At 38.1% G+C, this 27,241-nt stretch overlaps 6 protein-coding genes across 8 annotated transcripts in view; 3 read left to right on the top strand and 3 right to left on the bottom strand.

The window, feature by feature from the left end:
• The window catches only part of LOC132697773 (ecotropic viral integration site 5 ortholog), a 49,364-nt gene extending 43,076 nt beyond the window's left edge, over positions 1–6,288 (bottom strand). The window contains exon 1 of the mRNA XM_060663404.1: positions 6,049–6,288. The gene's annotated coding sequence lies outside the window, so the exon portion shown is untranslated. The remainder of the gene's footprint in view (positions 1–6,048) is intronic.
• A 113-nt stretch (positions 6,289–6,401) lies between these two features.
• LOC132697840 (putative peptidyl-prolyl cis-trans isomerase dodo) lies at positions 6,402–7,139 on the top strand. The gene is made up of 3 exons (XM_060663532.1): positions 6,402–6,493; positions 6,641–6,844; positions 6,898–7,139. The coding sequence occupies exons 1-3, from the start codon at positions 6,406–6,408 to the stop codon at positions 7,116–7,118; spliced, it is 513 nt and encodes a 170-aa protein (XP_060519515.1). The 5' UTR covers positions 6,402–6,405; the 3' UTR covers positions 7,119–7,139.
• A 134-nt stretch (positions 7,140–7,273) lies between these two features.
• Positions 7,274–8,851, bottom strand: LOC132697839 (uncharacterized). Its single transcript, XM_060663531.1, has 5 exons — positions 8,397–8,851; positions 8,179–8,332; positions 7,927–8,127; positions 7,691–7,863; positions 7,274–7,576 (listed from the first exon to the last, which is right to left on the bottom strand). The coding sequence occupies exons 1-5, from the start codon at positions 8,442–8,444 to the stop codon at positions 7,274–7,276; spliced, it is 879 nt and encodes a 292-aa protein (XP_060519514.1). The 5' UTR covers positions 8,445–8,851.
• A 99-nt stretch (positions 8,852–8,950) lies between these two features.
• LOC132697842 (DNA polymerase epsilon subunit 3) lies at positions 8,951–9,555 on the top strand. Its single transcript, XM_060663533.1, has 2 exons — positions 8,951–9,294; positions 9,421–9,555. Exons 1-2 carry the CDS (start codon positions 9,024–9,026, stop codon positions 9,546–9,548), a joined length of 399 nt encoding a protein of 132 aa, XP_060519516.1. The 5' UTR covers positions 8,951–9,023; the 3' UTR covers positions 9,549–9,555.
• Positions 9,556–9,883: 328 nt separating this feature from the next.
• Positions 9,884–23,338, bottom strand: LOC132697836 (E3 ubiquitin-protein ligase LRSAM1-like). Of its 2 annotated transcripts, XM_060663526.1 has the most exons (13): positions 23,111–23,338; positions 22,819–23,061; positions 22,460–22,760; positions 22,323–22,408; positions 21,188–21,217; positions 21,016–21,117; positions 20,855–20,963; positions 18,425–18,668; positions 14,729–14,972; positions 13,267–13,436; positions 13,083–13,201; positions 11,786–12,009; positions 9,884–10,022 (listed from the first exon to the last, which is right to left on the bottom strand). In XM_060663526.1, exons 1-13 carry the CDS (start codon positions 23,165–23,167, stop codon positions 9,891–9,893), a joined length of 2,061 nt encoding a protein of 686 aa, XP_060519509.1. In that variant the 5' UTR covers positions 23,168–23,338; the 3' UTR covers positions 9,884–9,890. The 2 variants fall into 2 exon arrangements, with proteins under 2 accessions (XP_060519509.1, XP_060519510.1); XM_060663527.1 differs by lacking the exon at positions 21,188–21,217 and having other exon boundaries at positions 23,111–23,337.
• Positions 23,339–23,420: 82 nt separating this feature from the next.
• Positions 23,421–26,750, top strand: LOC132697837 (ADP-ribosylation factor GTPase-activating protein 1). 2 transcript variants are annotated; one of them, XM_060663528.1, is made up of 8 exons: positions 23,422–23,633; positions 23,691–23,972; positions 24,028–24,275; positions 24,333–24,447; positions 24,498–24,620; positions 24,712–24,771; positions 24,858–25,051; positions 26,562–26,750. In XM_060663528.1, the coding sequence occupies exons 1-8, from the start codon at positions 23,574–23,576 to the stop codon at positions 26,734–26,736; spliced, it is 1,257 nt and encodes a 418-aa protein (XP_060519511.1). In that variant the 5' UTR covers positions 23,422–23,573; the 3' UTR covers positions 26,737–26,750. The 2 variants fall into 2 exon arrangements, with proteins under 2 accessions (XP_060519512.1, XP_060519511.1); XM_060663529.1 differs by lacking the exon at positions 24,712–24,771 and having other exon boundaries at positions 23,421–23,633; positions 24,498–24,587.
• Positions 26,751–27,241: the final 491 nt, after the last annotated feature.

Below are 27,241 nucleotides of genomic sequence, written 5' to 3' on the forward strand. Positions count from 1 at the left end.
AGCGGAGGCTTTTTACTGGACTTATCCCAAGTGAAACCTTATAGCTGTTCTTTTATTGTTGGCTTTGACTTTGAACATGTTATTATCTATTGTTATTTTGTAAAGCCATTAACAAAAAATTTATTCTTACTTTGTTACTTACTAAAGTGGTTGTGAAAAATAGGTATTAAACTTTAATCAGTTGAGAATAAGGAGCTTTACAAAAACCTGCCTATTTACAAAAACGCCAATAAGGGACATTATTACTAGTGGAGAATGGACGAAAAGGAATAAACGTAGTGATTTTCAAGCTCACCGTATAGAACTAATCAGAAGGAAAAATATTGTACTTTTTATAAAACTTCTGGATTCCTCCTGCGTCGGTTTGACTCGAACTAGCTGTTTCGCCAATCATCCTGTTGGCTTTTTCAGAGCTTGACGGAAACTGGCTCGCATTTTACTCTGTACCTGCTTTTATATTGTTTGAGTTGGACGATGGATGACTGATTCCCATAGTGGTGACAAGTAAAGACCCGAGTCGCGGTTAGATTTCTATAAACTATCGGATTTTTCGTTGGTAGAAGAATTGATTACATGCAAGAATTTTAGTTTTATCGAATAAAATTTTATGTCCGGTTTCGTGATTGTGTTCGGCAACTGTTGATGAGTTTATTTGTCTTAGTCTTAAGGCTCTTTCGTGTTCTTTGAGCCTAGTTGATATTTTTCGTCCGGTCTTTCCAATGTATTCTTTGCCGCATATGCATGGGAATGCAGTAAATTCCTGACATCTCAAATGGAATTTTGTCTTTGACGAATCGAAGATGTTGAGAGATTTTTGGACAAGTGGTTTTGATGTTATATTTCTTTAGAACTTTTGATATGTGGTCAATGATGTTTTGAATATAAGGGAGAACAACCGTGGCAAGTGTGGCATTGCTTTCAGTTTTTTGTGATGGGACGCTTAATATTTTTAATGTGGAAATTATTAGAGAGAAGAGAAGAGGTAAGGTGTTTAAATTCTGGGTTCAATAACTCGGGCTGAGATAGTTTTACGTGTTGATAACCGATGATTTTTGGGCCGCATGGTGATGTGACAATGTATTAAGGTATCGGTCGATGTGCGTAGGTTTTCTCTAAACACAGTAACCCAATGTTAGGTATGATGTTATGATTTGTTGTTAGTTACTATTTTAATGGTAAAACGTATGTTAGGGTGTATAGAGTTTAAATGTCTAAAAAAATCTACTAGGGATTCCATGAGGCCAAATAACAAAAGTATCATCAACGTAGCGTTTCCATAATTTCGGTTTTTGGTGGAAGGTGTTGAGAGCTTTCATCTCAACGGTTTCCATAAATATATTCGCGATGACTGGTGATAGTGGAGAACCCATAACTGTTCCCGACGTTTGTTCAAAAATTTGACCGTTATAAGAAAAATATGTTCGAGAGAACCATTTTTTAATAAATGTGAGAAGGTTTGGTTCCAGATTCTCGCATTTTAATATATCTGGAATGATGGTGAAAGTTTCAGGAATAGGAACTTTAGGAAGGATGGATTGTACGTCGGAACTAACCAAAATATGTTGTGTATCTAATGTAATGCTTTTTATTTGTTCAATGAAGTGAAGAGAAAACTGTCAGTTATCCCTGTAAAGGGAAGCTAGACATTTTGCTAGAGATTATATTGGAGAACCAATGGTGCTAAAGGGGAAAACCGGGTTTATGAATCTTTGGAAGGCCGCAGAGACCACGAATTTTAGAGTCCTTAGGGGTGACAGATTTTTTCACGAAGTCTGATAGAGAATGCGTTCCTTAGATGGCGTAGGATCTTTTTTGACGATATGATCCTTCTGTAAGAATATCTTGAATCTTTTCCTGATATTCGTTTGTGTTCATGACCACCGTAGCATTTCGGAGGGATTTAGGAGGTTTTGGTTAGTTTAGTTTGATATGGCAGTTTGTTTAGGATAGACTCGACTTTTGAAATGATTTTCTTTCTTTCATGTTTTTTGAGCCTAGTTGATATTTTTCGTCCGGTCTCCCCAATGCCAATGCCAATGCCTCTTTGCCTCATATGCATGGAATGCTGTAAACTCCTGGCATTTTATATGCAATTTTGTATTGATGGAACGTGGAAGTTTTTTTGAAAAATTAACAACATTCTTCTTCTAGTATTTTTGTGTCTTCTACATAGTTCTTCGATTTGCAAACAACAACAATCTTTTTATAGATTATATCGCAGTAGATAAAGATACGTCACAAAAACAAAGATAAATATTTATTAAAATCTTACAATTAAACATTTTTCCTGTTTTTTTTAACACTTTAAAATGTGGAGACCGTGGAATGAAGCAGAAGTTAGAAGAAGACATGGAAAATAACGCAGAATTTGAAGATAAAGTGGAGATGGTAGTCGAACCTAATGACAATTTAGAAGACGAACTACCTCAGCAAATAAAAAAACGGACGCATTTGTCTTCCGATGCTAACCAAATTGTTTTGAACGTCTACAATTTTATAAGAAATTCAGAAGGAGAAGTAGGAGCAGAAATAAAAACAAGTGACATAGAACGTAATAAGTTGTTACTTTGTACTAATTTTTTTATCTTCATGTTTTAAGAATTGCACGGCCAAAAAGTTTGAAAGACTTATATCCCGCATGTTAGCGTAGGTATATAAATTCCTAAGGCAGTTTTGGAATGCTCGGCAGGGTATCCTATAAGGGGCTGCAGTTTTGGAGTAATAAACAGTAGGCAAAGTTAATCACGAGGTCGGTTGTAACAGCACTATAATTCTGGTCGAAGTATAACTGCCTGTTCCAACACAGGGTCCGTAGAGTGTGTGTTATTGAACGCGCCTTGTTTGCAGAAAAGGGTGGAGCCCTATGCGTGAAAATAAAAAGCCCTCGGGACAAGCGTAACATATTATGTTACGTTACAAATGGGTGTAACACTTACGGCGATATTATTCCACAATATTATTGATTCCTCGTATTTGCCGTTTCCCTATAAAATTCCTGATAGAAAGAGGTCGACATTCCAGTCCTGTTTTGTAGGATTTTATTACGTTTAAGCCGTGTTTCTCTATTTTATTAGCCACTCTACGGCTATAGCCCAAACCACACTGGGAAAAAGAGGCATCGTATCGTATCCCAGAGTCGGCTCAGCCCAAAAGATACTAAGTTTATCCCGAAAACAAAATAAAACGTTACACGGTGAAGAATCAACAAAATGAATTACAAAACTTTCGCGGTGCATGGAGAACGGAAAATAACCAATCTGACGACTGACAGTTGTCAAAAGTCCGCGTCACCACTATTTATGGTCCGTGACCGTTACAAAATTTAATGAATCACTCGTACGAAGATTGGAATAACATGTTTTCAACTAATTTGTAAAATATGATATACGAGAGTTTTCTTTGATTCTATGTTAGACTCGTCGCCATTACCACATCAGTCAGACAAATTGTAACTAACTGTTTTGTATAACAACAGGGAATTTATTGGATTTTATTGCAAGTATAAACCATATTTTCACATTTTTTGTTTTCCAGTACATGGTAAAGAAGGAAAGATTTGGTATAATAGTAATAATTGCGTGTTTAAGCACATTTTTAACAAAAATTTTATTTGGTAGAACTAGGAAAGATTTTTTAAAATTCGTTTTGTATTGGGAAAAAAACAGTGAACATGTTCACTTCAATATAAGGCATTCAATGAAGCCAATATACCACTTGAAAAGCTGGACAACTCCAATTTAAGATCATTTTTGAGACAACAATGCAAATTTTGTCCGATGGTTCCATATCCATAGATAGGTGTCTATGTTTCCTGTCTATTACCAAAAAATGATCCTCCGTAGCGAAAAAAAAAAAGTGAGTCGTGCATACCAGCGCACGTGGCATCATCATTCTTCATATCTAACCGTCGTTACCTATTTGATTTAATATACTAGTTCGCTCGACGTTAAAGTTAAAGTAAGTTTTTAAGGTTATGTTGTTACAGAACCTCCTTCGTTTATCTATTACCTATCTATTCTATCATATAGAATAGAATAATACGTAGGAATACATGGAGATTTCAGAGAATTTTCAGCGTCGTGCCACTTTTTCGAAAATAAAAAAACATCGCTTTTGATATTTTAATTGGGACGTATATTATTGAAACACGAAAATATTTTTTGAAATCGTAGATAGCCGAGATGTCGGTTGTTCACGATAGTCCCATGCAATAGTTTGCTGTAGATGAGTTCACTAAGACGCAGGAGCGCTTAACCGGTGAAAACAGTAAAAAAAAGCAAATTTGTTTTTTTTTAAATCGAACATCCTATATTTTACTTTTTAAATTTAGTAGCGTAGTAACATAATTTTTTTTGTGTTTTTTTTATAGCGCACCTCCGCTTATATAGTACTCATTTTCTGGTCCCTAGAGGGTACTTTATAAACGGAGTTCCATGTATAATGTATAAATAGTTTGAGACAGCCCAAAATTTAATCCAGAAAAAGCAGAAAAATTTGCTGAACAGTTTGGCCTTATCGATTTCAAGGCTTCGGAAGGATGGTTGGGGAAGTTCAAACAGATACATGGTATAAACTATGGACAGATAAGTGGCGAAGCCTGTGATGTCGACAGAAATGTCACTAACAATTGGCTGGAGAAGACGTGGCCAAAACTAGCAGAAAAGTACCCTGCTGATGACATTTTTAATGCTGGCGAAACTTTTTTTTTACAAAATGACACCAGATAAAACTCTTAAATTTCGAGAAAAAAGAAAGCTAGTCATGATTGGAAAATCAACTAAGAACATCAAGCATTTGCTGAGATACGGAAATGGGATGCAGAATTAAAGGGGAGGAATATATTATTTCTCTTAGATAACTGCCCCGCCCATTCCCATATTACAAACCTACGGAATAATGAATATGCATTTCTTCTAGCCAAAACAACAAGCGTATTACAGCCGATTGACCAAAATTCAAAAGAAAATGACCGATTATTTGAAATATTAAATATAGTTCTTAAATATTTATATAAAATGCGTATTGCGTATTGTTATTTTTCAAGTGCCTATAACTCTTTATAACGAAAAGCCTTTACAACAAAAAAAAGCAGTCCCTTCAATTTCGCTATATAGAGTTTTGACTGTATTCAAAAATATGTATCTACCAATTAGGTAAATATTGTCTATAAAAAATATCAGGACTACTAAACTTTCCGACATACGCCACAAAACAGGCAAATTTTATTTTGATAATGAAATATGTTCATTTATTACGATCCCGCCCACGTTTGTGTTTTAATTATCGATTTCCCCCGTCAGCAAAAGCGACCCGATATAATTTCAAGTCGTCAAACATCGTACAGGTGAACCACCTTTAAAATAATAACCGTATGCCTAAAACAAAAAATAATGTGTGATTTTGTAACTATTGTGTGTTTCGTCGCGCCAGGTTGACCGTAAACAATTTTTCGCAAACACAACATCGAATTTTTACATGGGAAACGGGAGAGCAAACACCGATATGTCATTTCCAAGCGTAATCGGACAACTAGTAATACGCCTACAAGTGAACGCAGATTATCTTGACAGTTGGCCAGATAGGTAACGGCTTTCGTATTCTCTTACATGGAAGTCGGTTGGCAATGGTCCAGACCAAATTATTCATACGAAATTTGCATATGAAACCCTTTAATAAACCGCCTACCATAACGTTTGTTTTGGGATTAATCAGAAATCCGTCAAAAATGCAAATTAACTTATTATTATTGACGAAGCGTTTTTATATAATTGAGTAAAAAGTAAAAACGTACGCACATTAACCAATCAGTTATAACAGCTGTGGAAAGTGCATAGCTAATTAACAATTAATTATAGCAGGTAGCACTATTACGGACGAAAGAGGAACGTACCGTTTATAAAATAGAAAGCAACGACGTTACCATCAAAATACCAAATGAAAGAAGTTAGATCATTAACGGGAATTTAGAAGTGAGTCACTCTACCTACAGCAATGAGATACTTAAAAACTACAATATTTATATCTAAAAGGATTTCTAACGTAACGTACCTTCTCCTTCGGCACGCGTTTCAGAAATGTGGATCGCCTTGGTTGAAATACGTTCTATTTATGCATTACAGTTGGACTTTTACCCAAATTAGAAATGTCCCATGCTTGTTTACGTTCACTTCGATCGCGCTCAGAATATTCGTATAACAAACAAAATAAAATACGAACGCGGTTTAAAAGCTGCGGATTCGCGTTAAAACGAGCCTACACGCCACAACAATTAGGACCGAATGCCAACATAGCTCGCTGCCAGAAACGTCAATTCTTCGTCAAATATCCAGAAGCAATAAAAGCCACTTGACCATTGGCATTCTAAACATTTGCCACTATTCAGTGCCGGCAACACCCCGAAATGATATGCCAAAAATCGATCTATGCTGCGATTCGAAAATGGCGGACGAGCAATTGCCCGCGGGTTGGGAAAAACGTTTGAGTCGGTCTACCGGTAAGAAATAAATAACTTGATTAGGAAATAGTGTTAAAATATTTCCTACCAATATATCGATATCAAAGAAAACATCCTAAAGCGTAGTTTTTCTCTTAAATTCGAGAGTTTTTCTGCAATGGTTTAATTTATTGTGATTTGGTGTAGGCCAGCACTATTACCTAAACATCTACACCAAAGAATCGCAATGGGACGTGCCGGAAAAACCGGCGGAGCCCATAAGTTCGACGGGTCCCGAACAGGTACAGTGCTCGCATCTCCTCGTTAAACACAAGGACTCAAGGCGTCCTTCTTCCTGGCGGGAAGAGAAAATCAGCCGTTCCAAGGAGGACGCACTGGAACTAGTAAAATGTTCGTTTTGCATAGCGTACATGTCGGGATATTACGAACTGTTTACATTTCAGCATATCGAGAACAAATTGCTCAAGGTAAGGCATCATTTGCCGAGTTGGCTTCCAAATATTCCGATTGCTCCTCGGCAAAGCGGGGCGGTGACTTAGGGCCGTTCGGTCGAGGGGCGATGCAAAAAGCTTTCGAGGATGCTGCATTTAGTTTGAAGGTGGGAGAGTTGTCTGAGCCCGTGTTTACTGATTCGGGTGTTCACATTATTTTACGTACAGTATAAATGGGAGGAGAATAGTGCCTGCTAAGGAATACGGTTTTATGAAAAACTCATCCTTATGTAATAACTTTTTTTTTATTGAAATGTTTCTTATTTAAGGTTTCTTTGTATGTGTAAAGTTTTCTTTGTAAGTAAAATAGAAAAAATTGGTTTAAACTTTATTCATAAACTGGTAATATTTCAATATGTTCTCTGTTTTCAGCTCGATATATTTTTCTCTTTTTCATCAGATTACTTTTCTTTGCATTTGCACTCTGCTTTGGGTGTTTGGCCTTGGTAACAACTTCTTCAACTACCAGCGGGGGCAATAATGGTGGCGGTTTTACCTCCTCCATTTTATCTGCATTACTGGGAGATTTTGTTAGGGTTATCAGTTCTTCATCAAAGAACTGTGTCAAATCTTTATTCAAATCTTCTTGGACTATTTTTATTTTATCAACATTATTAATTTCCAACATTCGCTAAAATTGAAAATATCTTTAACGAAACTGACCAGAACGATGTGTTCGAGATGGTCCAACTTGCAAAATTTTATAATTTTAATTTTCAACGCGGATTATACGACAATGACATACCTGTCGATTTTCAAAATGACTTATTTCCACCAGCATATCTTCGTTTCCATTTTTAATATGCCTGACCTTAGAATTTAAATCGATCAACTGTTTTGTTAATTCCGTCTCCATTTCATCGTGCCGCAGCATTAAGCTAGATTCGATCATTTCTAGATTGCACTGCAGTTGATGTGCTAATTGGTAAGTTGATAATTACATTTTGGGCAATTTTACCTAGAATTTAAAACTAAATTTACCTTGTAGTTCCTTCTCCCGTTTTACATTAGCAAGCTCAATTTCTTTTTGTTTTATTTGGGTATCATATGCATTCTGCTGCAACTTTTTTCCTTCTTCAAATCTACGAATTGTTTCCTTCTTGGCGTTCACAGATTCACTAACTACATCATTTAATTCCGAAGTGAGTTTTGAAATATTTTCTTGTAAAGTATTCAGTTTTGCTTGAAAATAAATATTATTAATCTTGTACGCTAAAGGGTGTAAAAATCAACCTGTGAGTCTGACGTGTTTGGTAATTAAATTGGTATATCCTTCTTCGAGACAAAACTTAATCTTTTTAATTAAATTAGCTTCTAGATCCGCAGGGGCCCCAAACCATTGCCAATCCCTTCTTCGCACTGTCTGGGGCATATGTCCCCGAGCTGCCTACATTGTAATAGTTTTATTTAATACATTTAAACCATTCAACAACATCTTCACTTCTGCCTACCTTAAGTCTCCCAATTAATACCTCAAAATTTTTATTTAAGGATGCCATCGCAATTTATTTTCAAATAATTCAAACTGCCTCCTTCAATCATCGAACAAAAATTGAACACGGACTAACAGATGTAGTTGTGGTATTCTCTGACTTGAGCAGAACACTTTGTATGTTAAAACTTTTTCAAATTATCTGGTTGTTTTCCAGACAGTGTCATCTCCCTGGAAACCACAGAACTGATTAGTAGAGGCAAGCCCGAAGTAGACACATGCGATTGCGCCGCAATTCTCGTTAAATCACGGATATAATTAGTAATAGCGCTCACCAATAGATGACATGCGTACGGTTGAAGCGCCATCTCTCGTTTGACAACGAAATTAAATGATCAAAGTCAAAGCACAAACAGCGGGTTAAATCGACTCCTTCTTCTTTGCTTTTAATGGACACTCTACCATGGGAACTATCTTATTGTAACACCGTTATTTATTGTTGAGGACACTCTCACAATAACCACGAGGCGGGATTACGTTGGCAATGGGCAAATGATCATAGCAATATTGCCCAATAAAAATAAAGAAGAAGAACTAACCTCACAAAGAAAAGGCTTCTGCGGGAAAACGACCGAACGAAAGAAAAATGGCAGAAAAGTTGGAAGACTTAAATCTGCCGAACGCGACGGTAGCGAAAATAATAAAGGAAACGCTGCCAGAAGCGATCAACGTGGGAAAGGATGCCCGGGCGGCAATTTCTAGAGCGGCTTCGGTTTTCGTTCTTTACTTAACATCGCAAGCCTCCAACGAGGCGCAAAGGGCAAAACGGAAAACTTTACTTGGGCAGGACGTGATTAAGGCGCTAGAAGAGTTGGAATTTGACGACTTTGTCGACCCGCTGCAGGAGATACTGAAAGGTAAACCAATGGGAGATTGTCAACTATTACCAGGAAGTATTAAACTGAACGATTTTTTCGGTTTTAACGGCACCAACTGTATTTCTGACTTGGTGTAGAATGATGGCCGAAATCTTACGTTTTTAGGGTTCAAAGAGGCGAAAGCGAAAAACAAGGCGACAAAAGGAAACAAGACCGCAGAGGACGAGATTACCATGGGAGAAGAGGCCGAAGAACAGGACGCTAACATGGAAGAGCAAACGGTAGACGAGTAATTCAGACATAGGCGAAACCTCTTATTTTGTTAAAAAAATACATCGATGGCAGGGAAGTTTTTTTTATTTGTAAGGTTACAAAGACAATGTTGCCGAGTGTAAAAAAAAACGTTATATATCACAAAAACGGCGTTGACGAGCAGTGTCAAGTGAGTGAGTGCGAGGCGGGATTCCCGCTAACCGCTATATAAATATACAAAAACTAATTTTATATTTGCCCCGTTAATGGTTCAATAATTGTATCGCCTGACATTGCGCCAATAAAGCGAAAATAATTGGAAAAATCGGGAAATTTAGCGGGAACCCCGAACAGATAAACGACTTAAAACCGCGAGTGTGTGACTAGAGGGGGGCCGAGGGCGCCGTCGATATTTTCCTCTCGATCGCGGTGCGACACAAGGGGCAGAGCGCCAGCGGCACAGAACAGCCCGCGCAGCAGCACAGATGTCCGCATGGCACGAAGGTGACGTGGCACTGAAACGTCGGTAAGTGGTACAAAGTGTAGGGCGGGGCGGCGCGCTACTGTGACACCACAGAAAAACGAACCCCAGGAAAAGCGACAAAACGAGGGACGATTTTCGTGGACACCTGTCAATTCCTTGGGTTGTAGTATCATTTTTAAACTAATTTTGGAATAGCGCCAGTTACTGTCCATGCGGTTTTTGAGAGGGAATGCGCAATCAAAAAGCGGTCGAAATAAAGTTCCCCAGAAGTAATTCTTGTATGATGAGCAGGTCTCGTTATACCTATACCAGGAGCAATACGCAATCAGTGTGTGTGGACGCCTTGGAAGAATTGCGGCTTTGGTTAGTTTAGTTAGTAAGTAACTACATTTGCACTTGCAAATTTCGGATATTATCAATTATTGAAAATTTATTCGTTTGTCCAGTAAAAAGCATAATAAACATTTTTGGTTACGAGTTTCCTGAAGAAGTTCGCCACGAAATTTAGGGCAGCTCCCTCAGAGAAAACATCTGAGAGCACACAAATCGTATGACATTGGTTTTATTTTTTATTTGATTGTAATTATCATCAAACTTACAATGTACTCCGCAATGGAAAAAACTTCACCTGAGCAAACTGCTATCAAACAAATGTAACTTAGTTTGTAATAATTTCGTACTGTTGATAATCGTTTGCTTCGCCCGTGCCAAAAGAAACCCGTGATTAAAATTATATTTATCAAACTTGTTACAACCCCGCAGTTTCCTAAATTACGCGAAAAATGAATAGTGAATAGAGAAAACATGTCAAAAGAAGGAAAAGTTGCGACAATACATTAAAAAAATGGAGGTCAGCTACATAGTAAAAATGCGAATAACGCACCCAGGTGCAGCTTACAAAGTTTTACCCACCCTCAAAAAAGAATACAATTCGCCAATACCAGGGGTATCCTACAGGGAACATGAACGCAAATTAAAAGAGCACCAAAGGTGATGAGAATAAGTCCACATTTCAAAAGACTGAAGGCTAACCAAAACACAATAAAGGTCTCACACAGCAACATTATTTAACCTAGCCTTGGTCTAAGAAACAAAGATAAGGGATGAATTAGAATATGATTGGGCTAAATAATGGAGTATGAAACCATATCGTGCTAAATACAAAGAGAAGGGAAATAATGGAAAATGTGAAGGAACGGGAGAAAATGGGACAGCAACTGAATAAAGAGAAAACAAAACTAATGATCCGTGGGGGAAGAAAACTGATAATGGCAAGATCAAAATAGGAAACACAAAACAAAAACCCTCAAAGATAAACATGTACAAAACTTTGATAAGAGAAGAGACGATAAGGGATGAATCAGAACATGAGAGAAAGGAAATAATGGAAAATATGAAGGAATGAGAGAAAATGGGGCAGCAACTAAACAAAGAGAAAACGAAAGTAATGATCCGTGAGGAAAGAAAACTGATAATGGCGCGATCAAAATAGGAAAAACAAAACAAAAGGCCTCATAAATAAACATTTTGCATATCTTTGATAAGAGAAGAGACGATAATTATGGAATAAGAATCGATAATGAGGTACCGAGCGGCGGGAAAAGAAGACGGGGAAGACCCAGGTCAAGATGGTTAAAGGAAGTTAAGGAGTTCTTGAGAAGAGCAGGGGTTATAAATTGGCCATCGAAAATTATTTCCCTCTCAGTGCATGGTCATCGAAACTCCCCCCCACTCCTCCCAAAGTATCGTCAAGTTTAGTCGCTTTCCTATGGATTCGTTTATCTCCGCTGATACCTGCAGTTCCATGCAGACGACGCACTCGACGCTGCTTATTGCTTCGACTACGTCGACGGGGGGTGCCGAAGGCCCTGCGTCCGGCAAGGGCGCGGTCGGACGAAGGTCTTTCATGGCGGCTGCGACGGAATACGCGTGCAAAGCGTCGAGGACCTTCGAACGATCGTTATCGTTGGCCACACCTGCATCGATGAGGTCTCCGTCTGTGACGTCTCGAAGGTCCCCTAAATGCCAGTCCGTGAGACGACACAACACGTTTAGTGAAAGTACCTAATAAAACGCGGGCAATGGTCGCATTCAGCAGACGTAGCGGTATCTGTTGCGTTTGGGAGCGTGTTGGAAATTTGATCTTACAAAGCCGTAACGGAAACGTCCGATGGCACATACGCTAATAATCCAATATGTTGTGGAGTGGAACGAACGCTAAAATATCATAAGTTTCACCCGTATAAGTTCCTTCCAGTGCAAAATTTAACCGATGAACATAAAAGGCAGAGGCTCGAATTCTACACTGAAATGTATAGAAGCTCTTAAGAAGATAAACATTTTCTAATATTTACGGACGAGGCTGTGTTCACAACAGCATGTGTGTTTAATAGGAAGAATAAACATTTTTGGTTCGCGAATAATAGAATATAATAGAACAGCTCTTAGAAAATGTGCCAGTTTTGAATTATTTAAATTTAATTTGGCATCAAGAACGCGCACCTTTACATAATGTCCAACCGGTTACCAATTATCTAATTAATAAATATAGACTTTGGATAGGTAGGCAAGGAACTATCAAATGGTCTGCCAACAGCTCCGACCTGAATCCTTCCGACATTTTTTGTGGGGATACTTAAAAAAATAAGATTTATTATAATAGACCTAAAAGTGATAAGAGAGAGACTTAATATCGTTTTACAAGATCTATACAGAAGACCCTGATTTTATCACCTCGTGTATTAATAGGAAATTGAAAGGAAATATTGTCCAATGTATAGAACATAATGGAGGTTATGTGGAAAATGTTTAACATTATTTATTAATATTTTTCATTGTTTGAATAATATAATGTTATTATTTGGTGTTTTTCTTTCTCAGTATAACTCATTTGAAACTATATGTTTTTGAAATCAGGAAAAAAATGTCTATTATTTAAGCTAATAATATATAGGGCATTCCATTTAATAAAAAAGATGTTGCTGTCATTTTGACAGCTTGCGATCGTCGTTTGTTTTTCCTGACATTCGCATAAGTTTATGTAAAAAGAATTTTTGGCAATAATTATTATATATCGATCAATAATACTCACCGCGACCCCTTACAATCTTTGCCAGAAGCGGCACGCAGTGCAGCGCCCCCTCCATCAGCAAACATTCGGACAATCGGGGATCGATGTCCGCCTGTGCGCGAGCCAGCCCCTCCGGCAACCTAAACGTGACCACTCCCAGTCGGTGATGTCGACAGTTCGCAAGCGCCCCCCCCCCCCCCCTTACCCGTCCAACAGCCGCTGGTACTGCCGCAGCCAGAAGTCTTCCGTGCGATTTTCGTTCTGCGCATCAAGGCGCCGCAGCGTGCGCAGCAGTTCGCCCCGCCTCTCTCGCTGCCGCTCGAGCAGATCCACGAGCAACGCCGACAGACCGACCCTCTTCTCCGCCAGATCATTCTGTGGTATCGGAAAGTGAGCGGTTTTATTCCGTGTTGAACAAAGATATTTTTATTGTTATGTTTAAGGAATCTGGACCAGCAGTTTTTGCTGCTTTATACCAATGAAATGCCGATAATTTTAAAAATAATGTTACTTTTATGAATCAGTGTATCTTGGCTTTGTTCGACAAACAAGCCACTTTAAAACGTCAGACGCTCCGTGGATAACGGAAAATATCAAATTGACTCACAAACTTAATCAATTTTTATGTGAACAATCAATTAGAAAATGTCGATCAAGAGCTGCAGATGATGAAATATTTTACATAATAAAAATATATTAAATCTAAGGCAATAGGTTATGATAAATTAAATATTACTCTAATACAGTTTTGCCGTCCGTTTATAATACCTTTTAATACACATGTCCTAAACGAATGTATATTGTTTATTTATATTATTTTCCAAAACCTTATAAGCATGCAAAGGTCACACCACTTTCTAAAGTAAAGAACCCCACAGAATTTAAACAACTGAGGTCAATTAATAAGAATAATAAAATTCTTGAACTGAGGCGGCTTTTGCTTGATAAAAATCCATTTAACAAATGAAATAAGAACTGAAAGTTCATATTTTCACGAAATTATATATTTCCACATGACAATTGTTTCGACAACACCGTGTCTTTTTCAGAAACGGGATACAAACAACATTTATGTAAAGGTAATACATTCTGAATTGTCTCATAGACTTAATCCCCTAGAATTTGACACATTTGATTATAGAGTTCGAACAGACATTTCATCTATCATTCATAAAAAGTTTCTTAGACTAAAACTAATTAATTTAAATTAATTAATTTCTAATACAAAAATATCTAACAGCAAGCCAGTTATTACAAAGTATACCGATCACCAATTTTACAACAGGTTCATAAACTTAACAGACAACATTTTCTAAAAATGAGGTTGAATTTCTGGATAAAGGTTTTAATTTTAACTTGCAACACTCGAACATTAAAATATTTTGGTTAGTTTGTCTTACTAGGGTTGGGTCTTTATCTATTTCATTCTGTTTATGTGAATTTTATTTTATATTGGGCTGTTGGCCCAATATAACCGCTGGAAGATCTCAAGGCTATTCATATAAAGTTTTCTTTTCAAAATGGATACAAAACACCCGGCAGTAGGGGAGATAAGGACCAGAAGATTACAACGGGCTCCACACGTACATATAACTAGAGACTTACGTGTATGTATTTTTTTACATTCCATATTTTTTTGAGCCGCCCAAATCTTCCGAATACCTTACCAAGTGCTCGTCCATCTTCAGGCGTCTCCGGTCGAGCTCGATGACGGTCAAAGTGGCCAATTGGGTCTCGACGAGACGCACTTGTTGCGCTAGAGCCCAGCTACGGGCGTCGCCCTTCTCTAGTAGGGCGCCGAACGCTGCCCTTTGCACGGCGTTCGCCCTGATCAGCTCCGACACCAACTCGGACCTGTGCTCATCGCGCCTCTCCAGTATGTCGGCGAGACGGGAGTCTTGGTCGAGCACCCTGTGCGATAAGACGCCATTTTGTAACCAACCAAACTAACTAAAATAATGACATTTTTATTCAGAGAAAAGTGATCCTCCGATGCATAGGAAGCTTGAAATCAAGGCAGGCTTGAAAAACTCTAAGACCAACAAAAATGAGACAAAAATAATAGACCCTGTTGGGATAATTAGATGGAAAGCCTATTATCAGAAACAACTAGTTGAAAAAACTATAGCTTGCTGGAGAATTACACCCCAAGAAAGCATATGATACCATGCCGATAAATAAGTTATGGGATGCTTTGAAAGGAAAGAAGTACGAAAAGCTTAGTAAAAATTGGAAAAGAAACTTCTTAAGAATTGTTGGTAAATAAAGCCCCGAGACAGGGATGTTGTAGCTCTCCCGCATTATTTAAAATTTACCTAAGGCCTTAAAGGAGCCGAAACGAAAATGCAGTAAAATGGGCGTAATGATGAACAGTGGCTATTGGAATAAACATTTACACACGGATGTGGGAACTATTAAACATACAAACTAGTATAACTACTTAGGAGTGACTATAACATCGGACGGAAGAGACGAAGTGCATGTACAAAACAAAATTAATAAAGGAAAGATTTGGACATATGAGACAAAAAAAATTGATGGGTGGAGGCCACTACAAAGATGGAAAAGAGGCAGGAAAAGCTAGAAGGCAGGAATTGATGAAGCTATGCAAAAGAGAAGTCTCACAGAGGATATGTACAGCGACCTTGTTAAGACAACTTATCAGTTTATTTGGGATTTTCTATCGATGAGAGGGATAATAGTTGGCTTCCAAATATGTGTAATAACAGTTCCCGAGAGGTTGGCTTGAAGGTAGTCACAAATCTACGCCGTATTGAGTGAACCTCAGAATCATGATATTGGTTGTTATTTCTGTATGACATCAACACAAGGATTCTCGACAAAATAATTATATATCCAATTCCTCGTGATACATGCACTTTAATAAATAAAAATATTTCCGGTTTACAGCCTCGAGCGAGTTCATATCTAATCTATCTGAATCTATAAGTCCATGAAAAGAACCTCATTTACTTAATGTGAGTTAAATGATGTTGTTAGAGACTTGGGGCTACGAAAATTTGGAATAAAAGTTCGACCGTCTCAAGATTTCACGAGTTACTTTTCGAAAGAAGATGATTTAGTATATTGTAATGATGCTGCTCGGCTTCTTCAAGAACTTAGTTTTCCAGAAAATTCTGATGAATGGAGCCTTTTTATTGATGCCTCAAAGATAAGTTTGAAAGAGGTTTTACTCCATAATGCCCATCAGTGCCCGTTGCACATGAAACAAACATGAAAGAAAATTATGCAAATCTGGAGATATTGCTGCTGCTATGTCATAATTTTCTTGAGAATACTACCGACAAATCATTCATCATTATCACCATAATGAGATAAAATTACTGATATTTTTATAACTTGTAAAAGTAAAATTAGCATTTTCCATTGTACAACTTAGACCGTAATATATTTTTTTTTTTTTATAATTGTTGTTACTTTAATAATATCGTTTCTCAATTAAATGAATACTTTATTCGAAATGTATGTGCTATTCTAATTTACCTATTGAATTCCGTGTTCACAGAAATAAGGAGAGTATGGAAATATTAAGATTGTCGAACTTCCATGACACAACCGAAGGTGGGAGGAACAGTTGTATCGTTACCCATTATCTGTATAATTTAAAATAAAATATATTTTTTTGAATTTCTATTCTACACGCCTTAGACATTTTTTTAAAAAAATGTACGCTACGCAAAAGGTTCTGAGTGGTGGGAATTATTAAACAGTATTCGCGAACCTACCAATGGAACGTTCGAACCGTACTTAGCATCGCTTACATTGGGTTTTGTGGTTAATTTAATTTCAAAAAAACAAACCCATCAGCATGTTATTATTAACTTTGGGTGCTTTTAAAATATTCACTGAAATATATACTGAAATATAACTACACAATCTAAATCAATCAACTAAGTCTACAATCGAACAAGACTGAATCATTAATCAAAACCAAACGTTGAATATTTGCTAGACAAACTGATACAGAGGCATTTTTTTATAATTAGATCCGATGGCGTTTCGAACCTAAGAGATGTGTCGAAGTCGTAAATTAATAAATCTAGGAGAACGGGACTAAGATGCGGACCCTGAGGCACACCTGAAAGGAGACCGCCGATCCTCGCCCTTTACTTTCACCGAGAAGAGGAACTCGACTACCAATATAACTTATCGGAGACTCCATTAAATACCTTTAAAAAATATCTGCAAAAGTATACGACAGGGTATACTTCGACTATAAATATAGTGCTTTTACCACCGACCCCGTGATTAACTTTGCCCACTATTCATTACTCCAAAACCGCAGCCCCTTATGGAAGACCCTGCCGAGCAGACCCTTACAATAATAATAATAAAGTATCAGCCACTTGCGAAATTCTTTGAGATTCCATTAGTACTTGCCGTTTCTTAATTGTTTGGAACTGAAAATCCATTTTCTTCAAAAAAGTATGCAACAACTATTTAAGTTTAAGTCTCAGTATTTTTTTATGCAGTTTTTCTAGGGTTAAACTCACTTTCCTCTTGACTATCCCTTTTGGAACAATTTTTCTGAGAGTTGACTTCGGAACTTTGGTCATGCCACTTGTTTTTATTGCTACTCCTATTTGCCCCCCTTCTGAATTTCTTATGAAACTGTAAATATTCAAAACAATTTGTTTAGCATCCGAAGACAAATGGCTCCGTTTTTTTATTTGCTGAGGTAGTTCGTCTTCTAAATTATCATTAGGTTCGACTACCATCTCCACTTCGTCTTCAAATTCTGCGTTGCTTCTTCTAACACCTGGTTTAATTGTAAGATTCTAATAAATATTTGTATTCTTATGACATACCTTTATCTATAGCGAATATAATCTAGTCTTAAAAAAGGGCTGTTGTTTACAAATCGAAGAACTATGTAGAAGACACAAAAATACAAGAAGAATATTGTTAATCGACAGGCACGCAAGAAAAAAATGAACGATACATATTACCTGATGTTAAAATAAACGCTTCTACAAATTTAAAAGGATCCATTTACGTTTCAAATAAAAATTTCAAGTTCCTAATGCAGAATAAATATCTGTCGGGATGGGTTTTACCACGGGCCCGCGAAGGTCTGTGGTTCTGTAAAATACTCAAAACGTCAAAGCAATAAATGCACTATATTTTTAATCATATTATACCTCGGTAAGTACGAAGGTGAAGTATAACAGGCAAACTCAAATAAACTTCCACTTACTACTAATTCTTTTTACAAATCTTCTGGATTCCTCCTCCTGCTCATCCAACAGAATACCTAAGCAAAGAGCGAGAACCTTCTTTGAGGCGTACCTCAGGGTCGGCATCTTTTCAGTGCTTTTGGAATTTTAAGATGGCAAACTTACTGTTCCAAAATTGTCGTGGAGGCCTCAACGCGATCCCTATCGAATTTTTCAAACGTTTCGGCTTCGCGCCGCACGAGGTCGCCCATCGCCGACAGGATGTCGTCTTTGCGCAGGGCAGCGTTGTACTTGGTGACGGCGGCGAGCAACCGTTCCTCTTCTTCTTTTTCCCGCTCTAGCAAATGTCGCTGCGGCTCACCGCTCAGGCCGAGCAGCTTCCCGATCGCGACGTCCGCGTTGTTTTCAGCTGCAGAGGGCGTTATTAAAATGATGTTAAAGAACCTAACGGCAAACGGCCCAATTGCCAAATCTAGGAAAATCTTATGAAAAAGTGTTAGTGAAATTTTAAAACACCCGGATACACGGAGCTTCAAAAGTTCAATACAATACTTGGATGTTATTGAACGCGTTAGGTGATCACGAAATTACTATCCCACTCTGCCAAATCTGATTATAAATCGCCATAACATCTCCAATGATGATTTTATTTTCTTAGTATACCAACTTGTTCTTATTTCATTTTGTATGTGAGGTGGGGATAAGTCCAAAAAGTTAATGGTATTTTGGTTAGTTAGAATTGTAATTTTTTGTGGAAATTATTGAAGGAGTTTAGTAATAAGTCTGTTTTTCTTTTGGTTAAATTGGTAAATTGAATTGAATGTTTTTAATAATATTTTCTTCTAGATTGCACAACCTTCGACTTGTTTACAGAACATATTTTGGTATTGAAAAAATGTGGATTTTAGAGTAAAATCTAAAGGTACTAAAAATTCATCGAGAGGAATGTGTAATTTAATTTTCTCCCATTTTGTTTTAATTACTTGTGTGACAAGCTCGAAGGGTATAATGACACGACATAAAGCGAAACAAGAACTTGCCATCTGGTATTTTCTTTTATTTTTTGTTTAAAGTCCATCGAGTCTTTGATATAAAATTTATTTTGATTTGCTACGTTTTTTAAAATATTTTTTAAATATATAGATAATTTTTCTGTTGGTGATTGTATGCAGGATACGTTAGGTCTTAATGCAACGTTGGATTTGAAATTACGTTATTTGTTTTCGAGAGACTGAATACAAAAATTGAAAAATGTTAACAAGAATTGAAAAAAAACGTATGTTTTATCATCGCGGTTTTTTGAGCCACCTTGTATTGTTTAACGGTATAGTATACATTAAGTGTGGTAAACTATTCTACCCTCCCAACTCCCCACAGCAGGACTAATATATTCTCCAAAAATTAACAATTAGTCACGAAACGCTAAATGTGATTATCTAAAATCCATTCGAATATATAGACACGCACACGGATTGCGGCGGAACTGCCGACTAGAAGACATAACTTTACATTTACGAAACTTCTGGATTTCTTCTACATCGATTGTTTATTAATCAAACCTTGCTGACTATTCGCCAATCATCCTGTTGGCCTCTTCAGAGCTTGAGTGAAACTTGGACAACCTGGACTATGTAGCTGCTTATATATGGTTTGAGGGGGGCGGAGCTAAATGAGGAACGTATATTGGCAAACGGTAAAGACCTGAGTCGTGGTTAACTTTGTTTTGTTGCTTGTAGATTTCTATAGATTCTCGGATTTTGAATGGAATGCTGTAAGCTCGTGGCATCTCAAATGGAATTTTGCCTTTTGAATGAAGGACAGTGGCCAGTGTGGGGTTGCTTTGGTACTCGTTTGGAAAGTTGGGGCGCAGTGTATTTTTTTGATGGAACGCTTAATATATTTAATGTGGAAATTATTAGAGAGAAGAGCAGAAGTAAGGTGTTTTAAGTCTGGGCTCAGTGACTCGGGCTGAACTGGTTTTATGGCTATGTAAAGAAGAGAGTTGAATATTTTAATCGATAAATTCCGGGAATCCACAGAAATCTATAAGCAGCCAGACATAGATTCAGTCAACCAAGATAATGTACATGCCCCACCTTTGGCTCCGCCCGTTCAAGCCCCCTAAAAGCAGGCATAAGCCAGTTTCGGTTAAGCTATGGAGAAGCCAACAGAATGATCAAAAAAACATTATTTTGTGTAATTAAAATAAAATTATTCATTTGAGTGGCGTCAAAGCGAGAACGACCTGATTGAAATTTACTTTTTTTTTCCTTTTTAGGCCCAAATGTTCCGGTTACAATAAACACTGCAGAATTGTGATCGGTATGTTCTATTTGGCACATTCTTATTGAATAAACTGTCACAGTGCTATTTGGAAATACGTCAACGTTATAACATTCTATGCAACGAGTTTTGAGCTGTAAACAATTCAAGTAGAATCATCATTTGGAACCGGTTGGGGTTTGCCAATAAACCAGCGTGTTTTGAAAGTAGCTAATACCTCTAAAAAACGCAATATTTGGTTATTCGTGGGGCATTTTAACGGAAGCGGAGGAAACACTTTGGTGGCAAAAGCCTTCCGCAGCTTTTTCCTACCTTCCTGGAGCTGCTCTATCAGTCTGAACCGGTCCACCTCCCTGTCCTGTCGGATCCTACCGAGCCGATCATCGAGCTCGCTCTGCTGTTCAGCTATGCGCGTCAACAACTGAAAACGGATCCCTTCAAAGCAAATTCAAATAAGGATGCGAAACCTTTACCTTGTCCCTGTCCGCTTTGTTGGCCATCGCGACCTCAAACTCCCGCCTCTGCGCGAACTCGTTGTTACGCTCGATTTCGAGGAACTCTAGCGCCCTCCGCGACTGCAATCAGAATTAACGTAATTCGCAAGAGGACATAACAATGGGGTGGAAAAAAAACATCGACACGTGCCTTCGACGTCGCCAGCTTCCGCGCCGACTCCTAGAAAAAAGAACAAGAGAAACCAAAGTGAGGTGCTCGAAATACTAGCAGAAACGCTGATTTTAACCTAAAAAACCTCTAGCTATTAAACATTGGTATTAAGAAAACTACCTGGTAAGCTAAATGAGATTTTCTCTTTTAGTTATATAACATTTAAATATTGCTATTTTCCATTTTTTTCCTTCTCGTGATTTAATTCGGAATCTGATCAAAGGTTTTTTTTTAGCAAGAATTGTGTGAAAATGAGAATTTCGCCTTGCACGGACTTTACAGACATTTTCAAATAATTTTCACGAATTTTACTGATAAATAAATGGAACATTAAAAATATATTTTAAAAAATATGCTAGATTAAAATATATTTTTAAAAAACATCATGAGTTGGCCCATTGTGAGTATTAAAATAAAATTAATTAAGTTGAGATAAACAAACTAATAAATAAATTTTAAAAATGGACATATTTTTTTTCTTTTTCTTCACAATTGTTTACTTGTTTACTTTGGTAGTGAAACAAATAAAACCTTTATGAGTGAACTTCATATGTTGCCAGATCACACAAAAATTACTGAATCACATTTCACATGTCACATTGAAAATTATAAATAAATAAATAAATAAATACATAAAAGCATACAGGGTGTATCACCAGGAACGTCGACCTGATATAGCAAATAGAATTTACATAAATTTTCACTTGTGGTTATTATAAAATGTTTATCTTTATAATTTCAATTCAATTTTTTTTTATGTTTAAGACATTTAATTATTAATACAAGTTGATGAAAAAAGTGCAATGAAAGCCCGAAATAATTTTGAGTCTTTGTGTGGAGTGAATACCCTAAAAAATCTAATTTAAGAACGCCAATCTACAAACAACTTAAAAATATTTATTTAATAATCACATATTGGCATTTTTTGAAATTTTATTTTGTTTATTATTTAAATTTGCTTTAATTAATCCAAAGTGTTCACAACTCCGAGGAAGCACATTGTGTCTTTACAAATATGCCACATATTTCACAGATAACCAAGAGCTGGTACACCAGATATCATCGAAGATATCTTTTTCGCGGTCCCCACCCAAAACCGCCACTCAGTGCTTACCTCGTAGGAATCTGTTATGTCCTGTTGCCCTTGGGGCGATCCCTCCTCCGTAAGGTCCTGAGGTGCTTGGTATGTGTGGCAGGTGTCTAAAAATCAAATAAAACACCGCGAAAATGCCACGCATCGCGCGCCCCTACCTTCGCAGATGTATTTCATGATCTCTTCGATGCCTCGATGAGCGATTTCGCTGGGCGGGTATGAAAAATTTGCTGGGTCTAATTCAAGACAGACGAGCTGGGGTATCTTGCAAATACTGCCGGGCAACGTACGCAGGTATTTGTTGTGTGCCACGTTCAGCTTTCGAAGATTCTGCAACTCTCCTATATCTTCCGGTAAGCTCTTCAATAAGTTCGAGGAGACGTCCAGCATTTTGAGGTAAACCAGGCGGCACAGTCCGTCCGGTAGCGTTCTCAGTTGATTATCGTGAGCGTGAAGTTCCTAATAAAGCCGCCGAAATTTGCATTTTCCCATGGACAAACCAGCGGACAAAACTTACAGTTAAGTTTGTTAAGGCGGAAATTTCTTCGGGGATGGTGCGAAATAGGTTTGTCGAAATATCCAAGACTGTTAAATTGTGCAAATCGCGCAAACTCCCGCCGCCGGTCAACGACGACAATTGGTTGTTGTGCAACGTCAAAGATTGTTTAAGGAAAACCTTGCAGAGGGAATATATCCCACCCGGGACTTGATGCAAGTTGCATTCAGACAAATCAAACACCGACTCGGGTGTTTCTCTAGCCTTAAATTGAGTTTTAAAATTTAACATAATAACACCGCGAGTGTCTCACCAAGTACAACTTGTGCTCGAGCTTTTTTTTGTCCACTGGCTTTTTTCTTCGGAACATTATAAATAATATCACATATCGAAAGGCACCGCTGAAAAGTATAGTGATTTTGGTCAAGTACACATGCTCCACCCCCGTGGAACTTTGGGAAATATGCAGCTAAACAAGATTAGTTGGTTTCCACCGTGCAACTATTGCGGAAACATTTTCTTCATAAACAATTTAAATTTACTAGAAACGCCTGCGTCACGAAACAGCTGACCCTACTGTCACGCGAAACGTCAATCGTTCGATGGTCCGTGCGTCTTTTTTGGTCTGTGGGTTCCGTCCACGTCAAGGAAATGGGAGTTTGAAAATCGCCCCCAATTTTACCGACGCTCTGCGAAATCTTTTCTGGTGGTGGAATCGTGAGATTCGCAAACGAAATAGGACTTTTTTTACAATTTAATCCGTCAATACTCAAACGATGGCGAGCCCCCGGACCAGGCGTGTTTTACAAGAACTGAAACCACATAACGAGAACGATGTGAGTAGAATTTCGCTCCTGTGCCTACAGAACCTTGTAGTTTCCGTGCTATTTTAGAAATGTTTCGAGTGCGGCACACATAATCCACAGTGGGTCTCGGTAACATATGGCATATGGATATGCCTGGAATGTTCAGGTAAGCACAGGGGATTGGGGGTGCACCTTTCGTTCGTCCGCTCGGTAACCATGGACAAGTGGAAGGACGTCGAGCTCGAAAAAATGAAAGTGGGCGGCAACAGAAATGCCCGGGTATTCTTCGAAGCCCAGTCCGACTGGGATGATAATATGACCGTGCAACAAAAGTATAATACAAAAGCTGCCGCGCTATATAGGGATAAGGTTTGTTGCCAGTTTCGACGATTCTTGTGCTATGAAGTGGCGGCTTTTCTTGTAGATTTCCACTTTGGCTCAAGGCAAACAATGGGAAGAGAAAAAATCTGCAGCTCAGAATTACACCGGCGGGTACACAAGTCCGAGTGCACAAAGCCACTCCTCTAGTAACTATTCCTCTTATCAGTCCTATCAGTCGGACAGTTCTAATTCGTACCAATCCGGGTATCAAAATTACAATTCGCCGGAGGTTAAGGACCAGAAAGAAGCGTTTTTCTCCAGGAAGCAGATGGAGAATGCCAGTAGAAGGGAGTAAGGGTCTAACTGATTCAAAATAAATTTGGTGGAATCAATGGGGGTGTGTTTCAGTGATCTACCTCCCAATCAAGGGGGCAAATACAGCGGTTTCGGCTACACCAGGGAACAGCCGCCGCGGAGTCAGTCCCAGGAATTTGTCGATACGGCCCTTTCATCGTTAGCCAACGTAAGTCAAGGTTAGGCGGATAAAGAGGAGACAAGAGAAAATTGTTGCAGGGCTGGTCCTTCCTTTCCTCTTCGGCAACGAAAATCGCCACCAAGGCCTCCGAGAACGCCGTCAAATATGGCGGAATGGCAAGCCAGAAGGTAGTTGATTTTAGCTCGCATGTAGGCGAAAAGGTTCGTTATTTTTATTTATTTTTCTTTTTTTATGAATTCTTTTCGTGTTTTTGTGTTTTTTTTATTTATCTCGTGAATTGTTTTGTGTTAGGTTAAGGAGGGTACTCTGATAGATGAGGTTTCCTCCCAGGTGTCGGGCCTGGCAAGTAAGGTAATTTTATTTTTCGCGATTGACCCGCCCTCCTTTCATCCTGCGGTAGCTTTAGGATAGTTTTTTAATCGTTTTTTCTTTTCGAGATGAGCGAGCTAGGTCGCAAGGGCTGGAAGGAAGTGGGTGGAGCGAATTCGGCATCTGACTACCAATCGGGTAGTTACGGGCAAGTGGTCGGAGATAACTATCACTCGCCGGGCGAACGCTCCTCCCTCGTGAGCAGCAGTAACGGGTACTCGCGAGAGGACGACTGGAGTTGCAACAGCCAGCATGGCTCCAAGTAACATTCGACAAGCTAGCCATAGACTAAATAGACTATAGACAACCACTCCTTATTACAAAAGCAACCTGGTAACTTGCTACCAGTGCCCGGGTGGACACACAAATTCTCGTTCTATTTTGTGGGAACTAAACGTTGAAGTTTCATTTGCATAACTCTCTTGTGGGAAATAACTCATTATTCTATTCTATAAAAATCAATTAACCAAAATGATTGCTGGTAAAATAAAGGAAAACAGAAAAAGAAGAGGAAAAATTTTATGAATTTGATTTTGAATTTGTGAAGTAATTACTATCAGGCGTGTTTTGTTGCCAGTTAACGACCCTTACGCTGCAATTACTAAATATTATGGGCAGAAAACGTCAGCAAAGATTCAGTCGTCCAGAAACGATAATTTCTCAGACAACTACTACTTCATTGTGCCACTTTTCTAATAAAAGGGCTCGATCACTCTTGAGCTAAAAAAATAAATAAACAAGAACTAAAAGTTCTGATTTTCAGGAAGTTATATACATTCACATGACAATTGTGTCGACAACACCCTGTCTTAAGCAATACATTTGAATGTTTCATTTTGTCAATCTCCATGGCTTCCAATAAATTTAATTTTCTACTTTTTGTAGCTGTATGTAAAATATCAATAACATTGTCCTCAAAAATGTGTTTTGCTGTGCTTAAGTGTGTAGCATAATTAGAATCTAGACTGTTGTTTTTAAACGCTTTTTGATGTTCATTCATGCGTTTATTGAAGGATCTACCTGTTTGTCAAATATAAATTTTAGGACATGATCCGCATTTCAACCTGTAGACACCTGATTTTTGAGATTTTGCACACTTCGTTTTATTGTTTATTTTTTTTTTAATATAAAAAAAATAAAACGTAGTGTCCAAAATCTCAAAAATCTACCTGCTTTGCATGCCATTCCAATCCTCATAAAATGTTCGCCGATAAATTATATTTATTTTTAATATATCAACGCAACGTCAAATCTCATGGAAATTACGAAAATCTGAACATATTTTGTTCTAATCAAAGAGTATAAGATGGAGGGGAAGGTTGCGTATACTATTACGAATGCCATCTATTATTTGTGTACAAGTACTAAAGTACTGTCATGGCGGTCTAAAGTAATGCGTCACTGTGAAAATACTACAGTAGCTTGGAACGGTTAACAGCACTTTACTTATATTTTAATAAAAAGAAAAATTAAAAACTATTTTGACATAATCTTTTTTCTCACGTTTTTACCTTTCGAAATTTAAATTGAATTGAACCGAACGGCCCGCGCGTTTTCCGTTTTCATGACTGGACACTAGAGGGCCTTGAAAGTCGTGTACGCTCTTTAACATTGCCACTACTGGGAGCCTTCTCCTCTAATATTTTTGGTTCTAATTTACTTGTGATTTGAATATTGTGCGAACACCCGTGTCACATCGATACTAAACTGGAAGTCTAAGTTGCTTTGGTCTACGGTTGAGGTAGGGTGGACTGATGGTGACCTGTTCCCAGGGCTTCCAGTCCGAACCAAAACTGGGGCTACCAATCCGATTACCGGGACTATTCGGGCGGCAACAGCGTCGCAACGTCGCCCGGCGAGACGAAAAAGAAGCCCAGGGAACAAAAAAAGGGCGGCTGGAACGATAAGTGGGGCGACGATGAGCTCTGGGAGAATCTGAACAAGTGAGCGTCGAGAGTTTGACCGTTTCAAGCGAAAGTGAAGTTAGGATCAGCGGCGCCGCCCGTCTCGTCGTTTTATTATTGGTTTTCCTTATTCGGTGTGACTACCGTTTTATACACACACCGAAAACGAACTATTTTCGTATTTTATCGTTATTTAGGCGGGCCAACGTCCCCGCCGCTGTATATTATTGTAAAGTATTTAAATCGTGTGGAATATAGCTGGTTAAAGGAGGAAATAAATAGTGACGCCCCCCATCGGGGAGTGGTGAGGAAAAAAAAAACACATTTTTATTTTCTTTTATTGTATGCCTCATTTTATTGGTGATAAAAAAAAGTGTTTCCCTCCCTTTAGGTGCGACAAAGACAAAAAGGACAGCACTGACTAGACGCTTCGCTAACAATAACGGAAATATTGGCTATTGTTTCCGGAGAACCGACAATCACACGGAGACTTATTTACATTTCGTTTCGTTTAGGCCTACTGCTATCGTAACCTCACAATTTCAGCC

Source organism: Cylas formicarius, unplaced genomic scaffold, assembly GCF_029955315.1.
Source record: "Cylas formicarius isolate icCylForm1 unplaced genomic scaffold, icCylForm1.1 PGA_scaffold_2__14_contigs__length_35257938, whole genome shotgun sequence".
Classification (NCBI taxonomy): Eukaryota; Metazoa; Arthropoda; class Insecta; order Coleoptera; family Brentidae; genus Cylas; species Cylas formicarius.

What these genes read in the sequence shown, in the direction of transcription:
- LOC132697836 (XM_060663526.1), bottom strand. Translation starts at nt 23,167, where the DNA reads ATGTTCCGAAGAAAAAAGCCAGTGGACAAAAAAAAGCTCGAGCACAAG. An exon ending in TCGAGCACAAGTTGTACTTG is followed by an intron (nt 23,062 to 23,110) that starts GTGAGACACTCG and finishes ACTCAATTTAAG; the next exon opens with GCTAGAGAAACACCCGAGTC. An exon ending in ACATAACAGATTCCTACGAG is followed by an intron (nt 21,218 to 22,322) that starts GTAAGCACTGAG and finishes TCTTTTTTCTAG; the next exon opens with GAGTCGGCGCGGAAGCTGGC.
- LOC132697840 (XM_060663532.1), top strand. Translation starts at nt 6,406, where the DNA reads ATGCCAAAAATCGATCTATGCTGCGATTCGAAAATGGCGGACGAGCAA. An exon ending in ACGTTTGAGTCGGTCTACCG is followed by an intron (nt 6,494 to 6,640) that starts GTAAGAAATAAA and finishes GATTTGGTGTAG; the next exon opens with GCCAGCACTATTACCTAAAC. An exon ending in CGCACTGGAACTAGTAAAAT is followed by an intron (nt 6,845 to 6,897) that starts GTTCGTTTTGCA and finishes TTTACATTTCAG; the next exon opens with CATATCGAGAACAAATTGCT.
- LOC132697839 (XM_060663531.1), bottom strand. Translation starts at nt 8,444, where the DNA reads ATGGCATCCTTAAATAAAAATTTTGAGGTATTAATTGGGAGACTTAAG. An exon ending in CAAACACGTCAGACTCACAG is followed by an intron (nt 8,128 to 8,178) that starts GTTGATTTTTAC and finishes TTTATTTTCAAG; the next exon opens with CAAAACTGAATACTTTACAA. An exon ending in GTCATTTTGAAAATCGACAG is followed by an intron (nt 7,577 to 7,690) that starts GTATGTCATTGT and finishes TTTCAATTTTAG; the next exon opens with CGAATGTTGGAAATTAATAA.
- LOC132697837 (XM_060663528.1), top strand. Translation starts at nt 23,574, where the DNA reads ATGGCGAGCCCCCGGACCAGGCGTGTTTTACAAGAACTGAAACCACAT. An exon ending in CCGCGCTATATAGGGATAAG is followed by an intron (nt 23,973 to 24,027) that starts GTTTGTTGCCAG and finishes CTTTTCTTGTAG; the next exon opens with ATTTCCACTTTGGCTCAAGG. An exon ending in TGTCGGGCCTGGCAAGTAAG is followed by an intron (nt 24,772 to 24,857) that starts GTAATTTTATTT and finishes TTTCTTTTCGAG; the next exon opens with ATGAGCGAGCTAGGTCGCAA.
- LOC132697842 (XM_060663533.1), top strand. Translation starts at nt 9,024, where the DNA reads ATGGCAGAAAAGTTGGAAGACTTAAATCTGCCGAACGCGACGGTAGCG. An exon ending in GCTGCAGGAGATACTGAAAG is followed by an intron (nt 9,295 to 9,420) that starts GTAAACCAATGG and finishes TTACGTTTTTAG; the next exon opens with GGTTCAAAGAGGCGAAAGCG.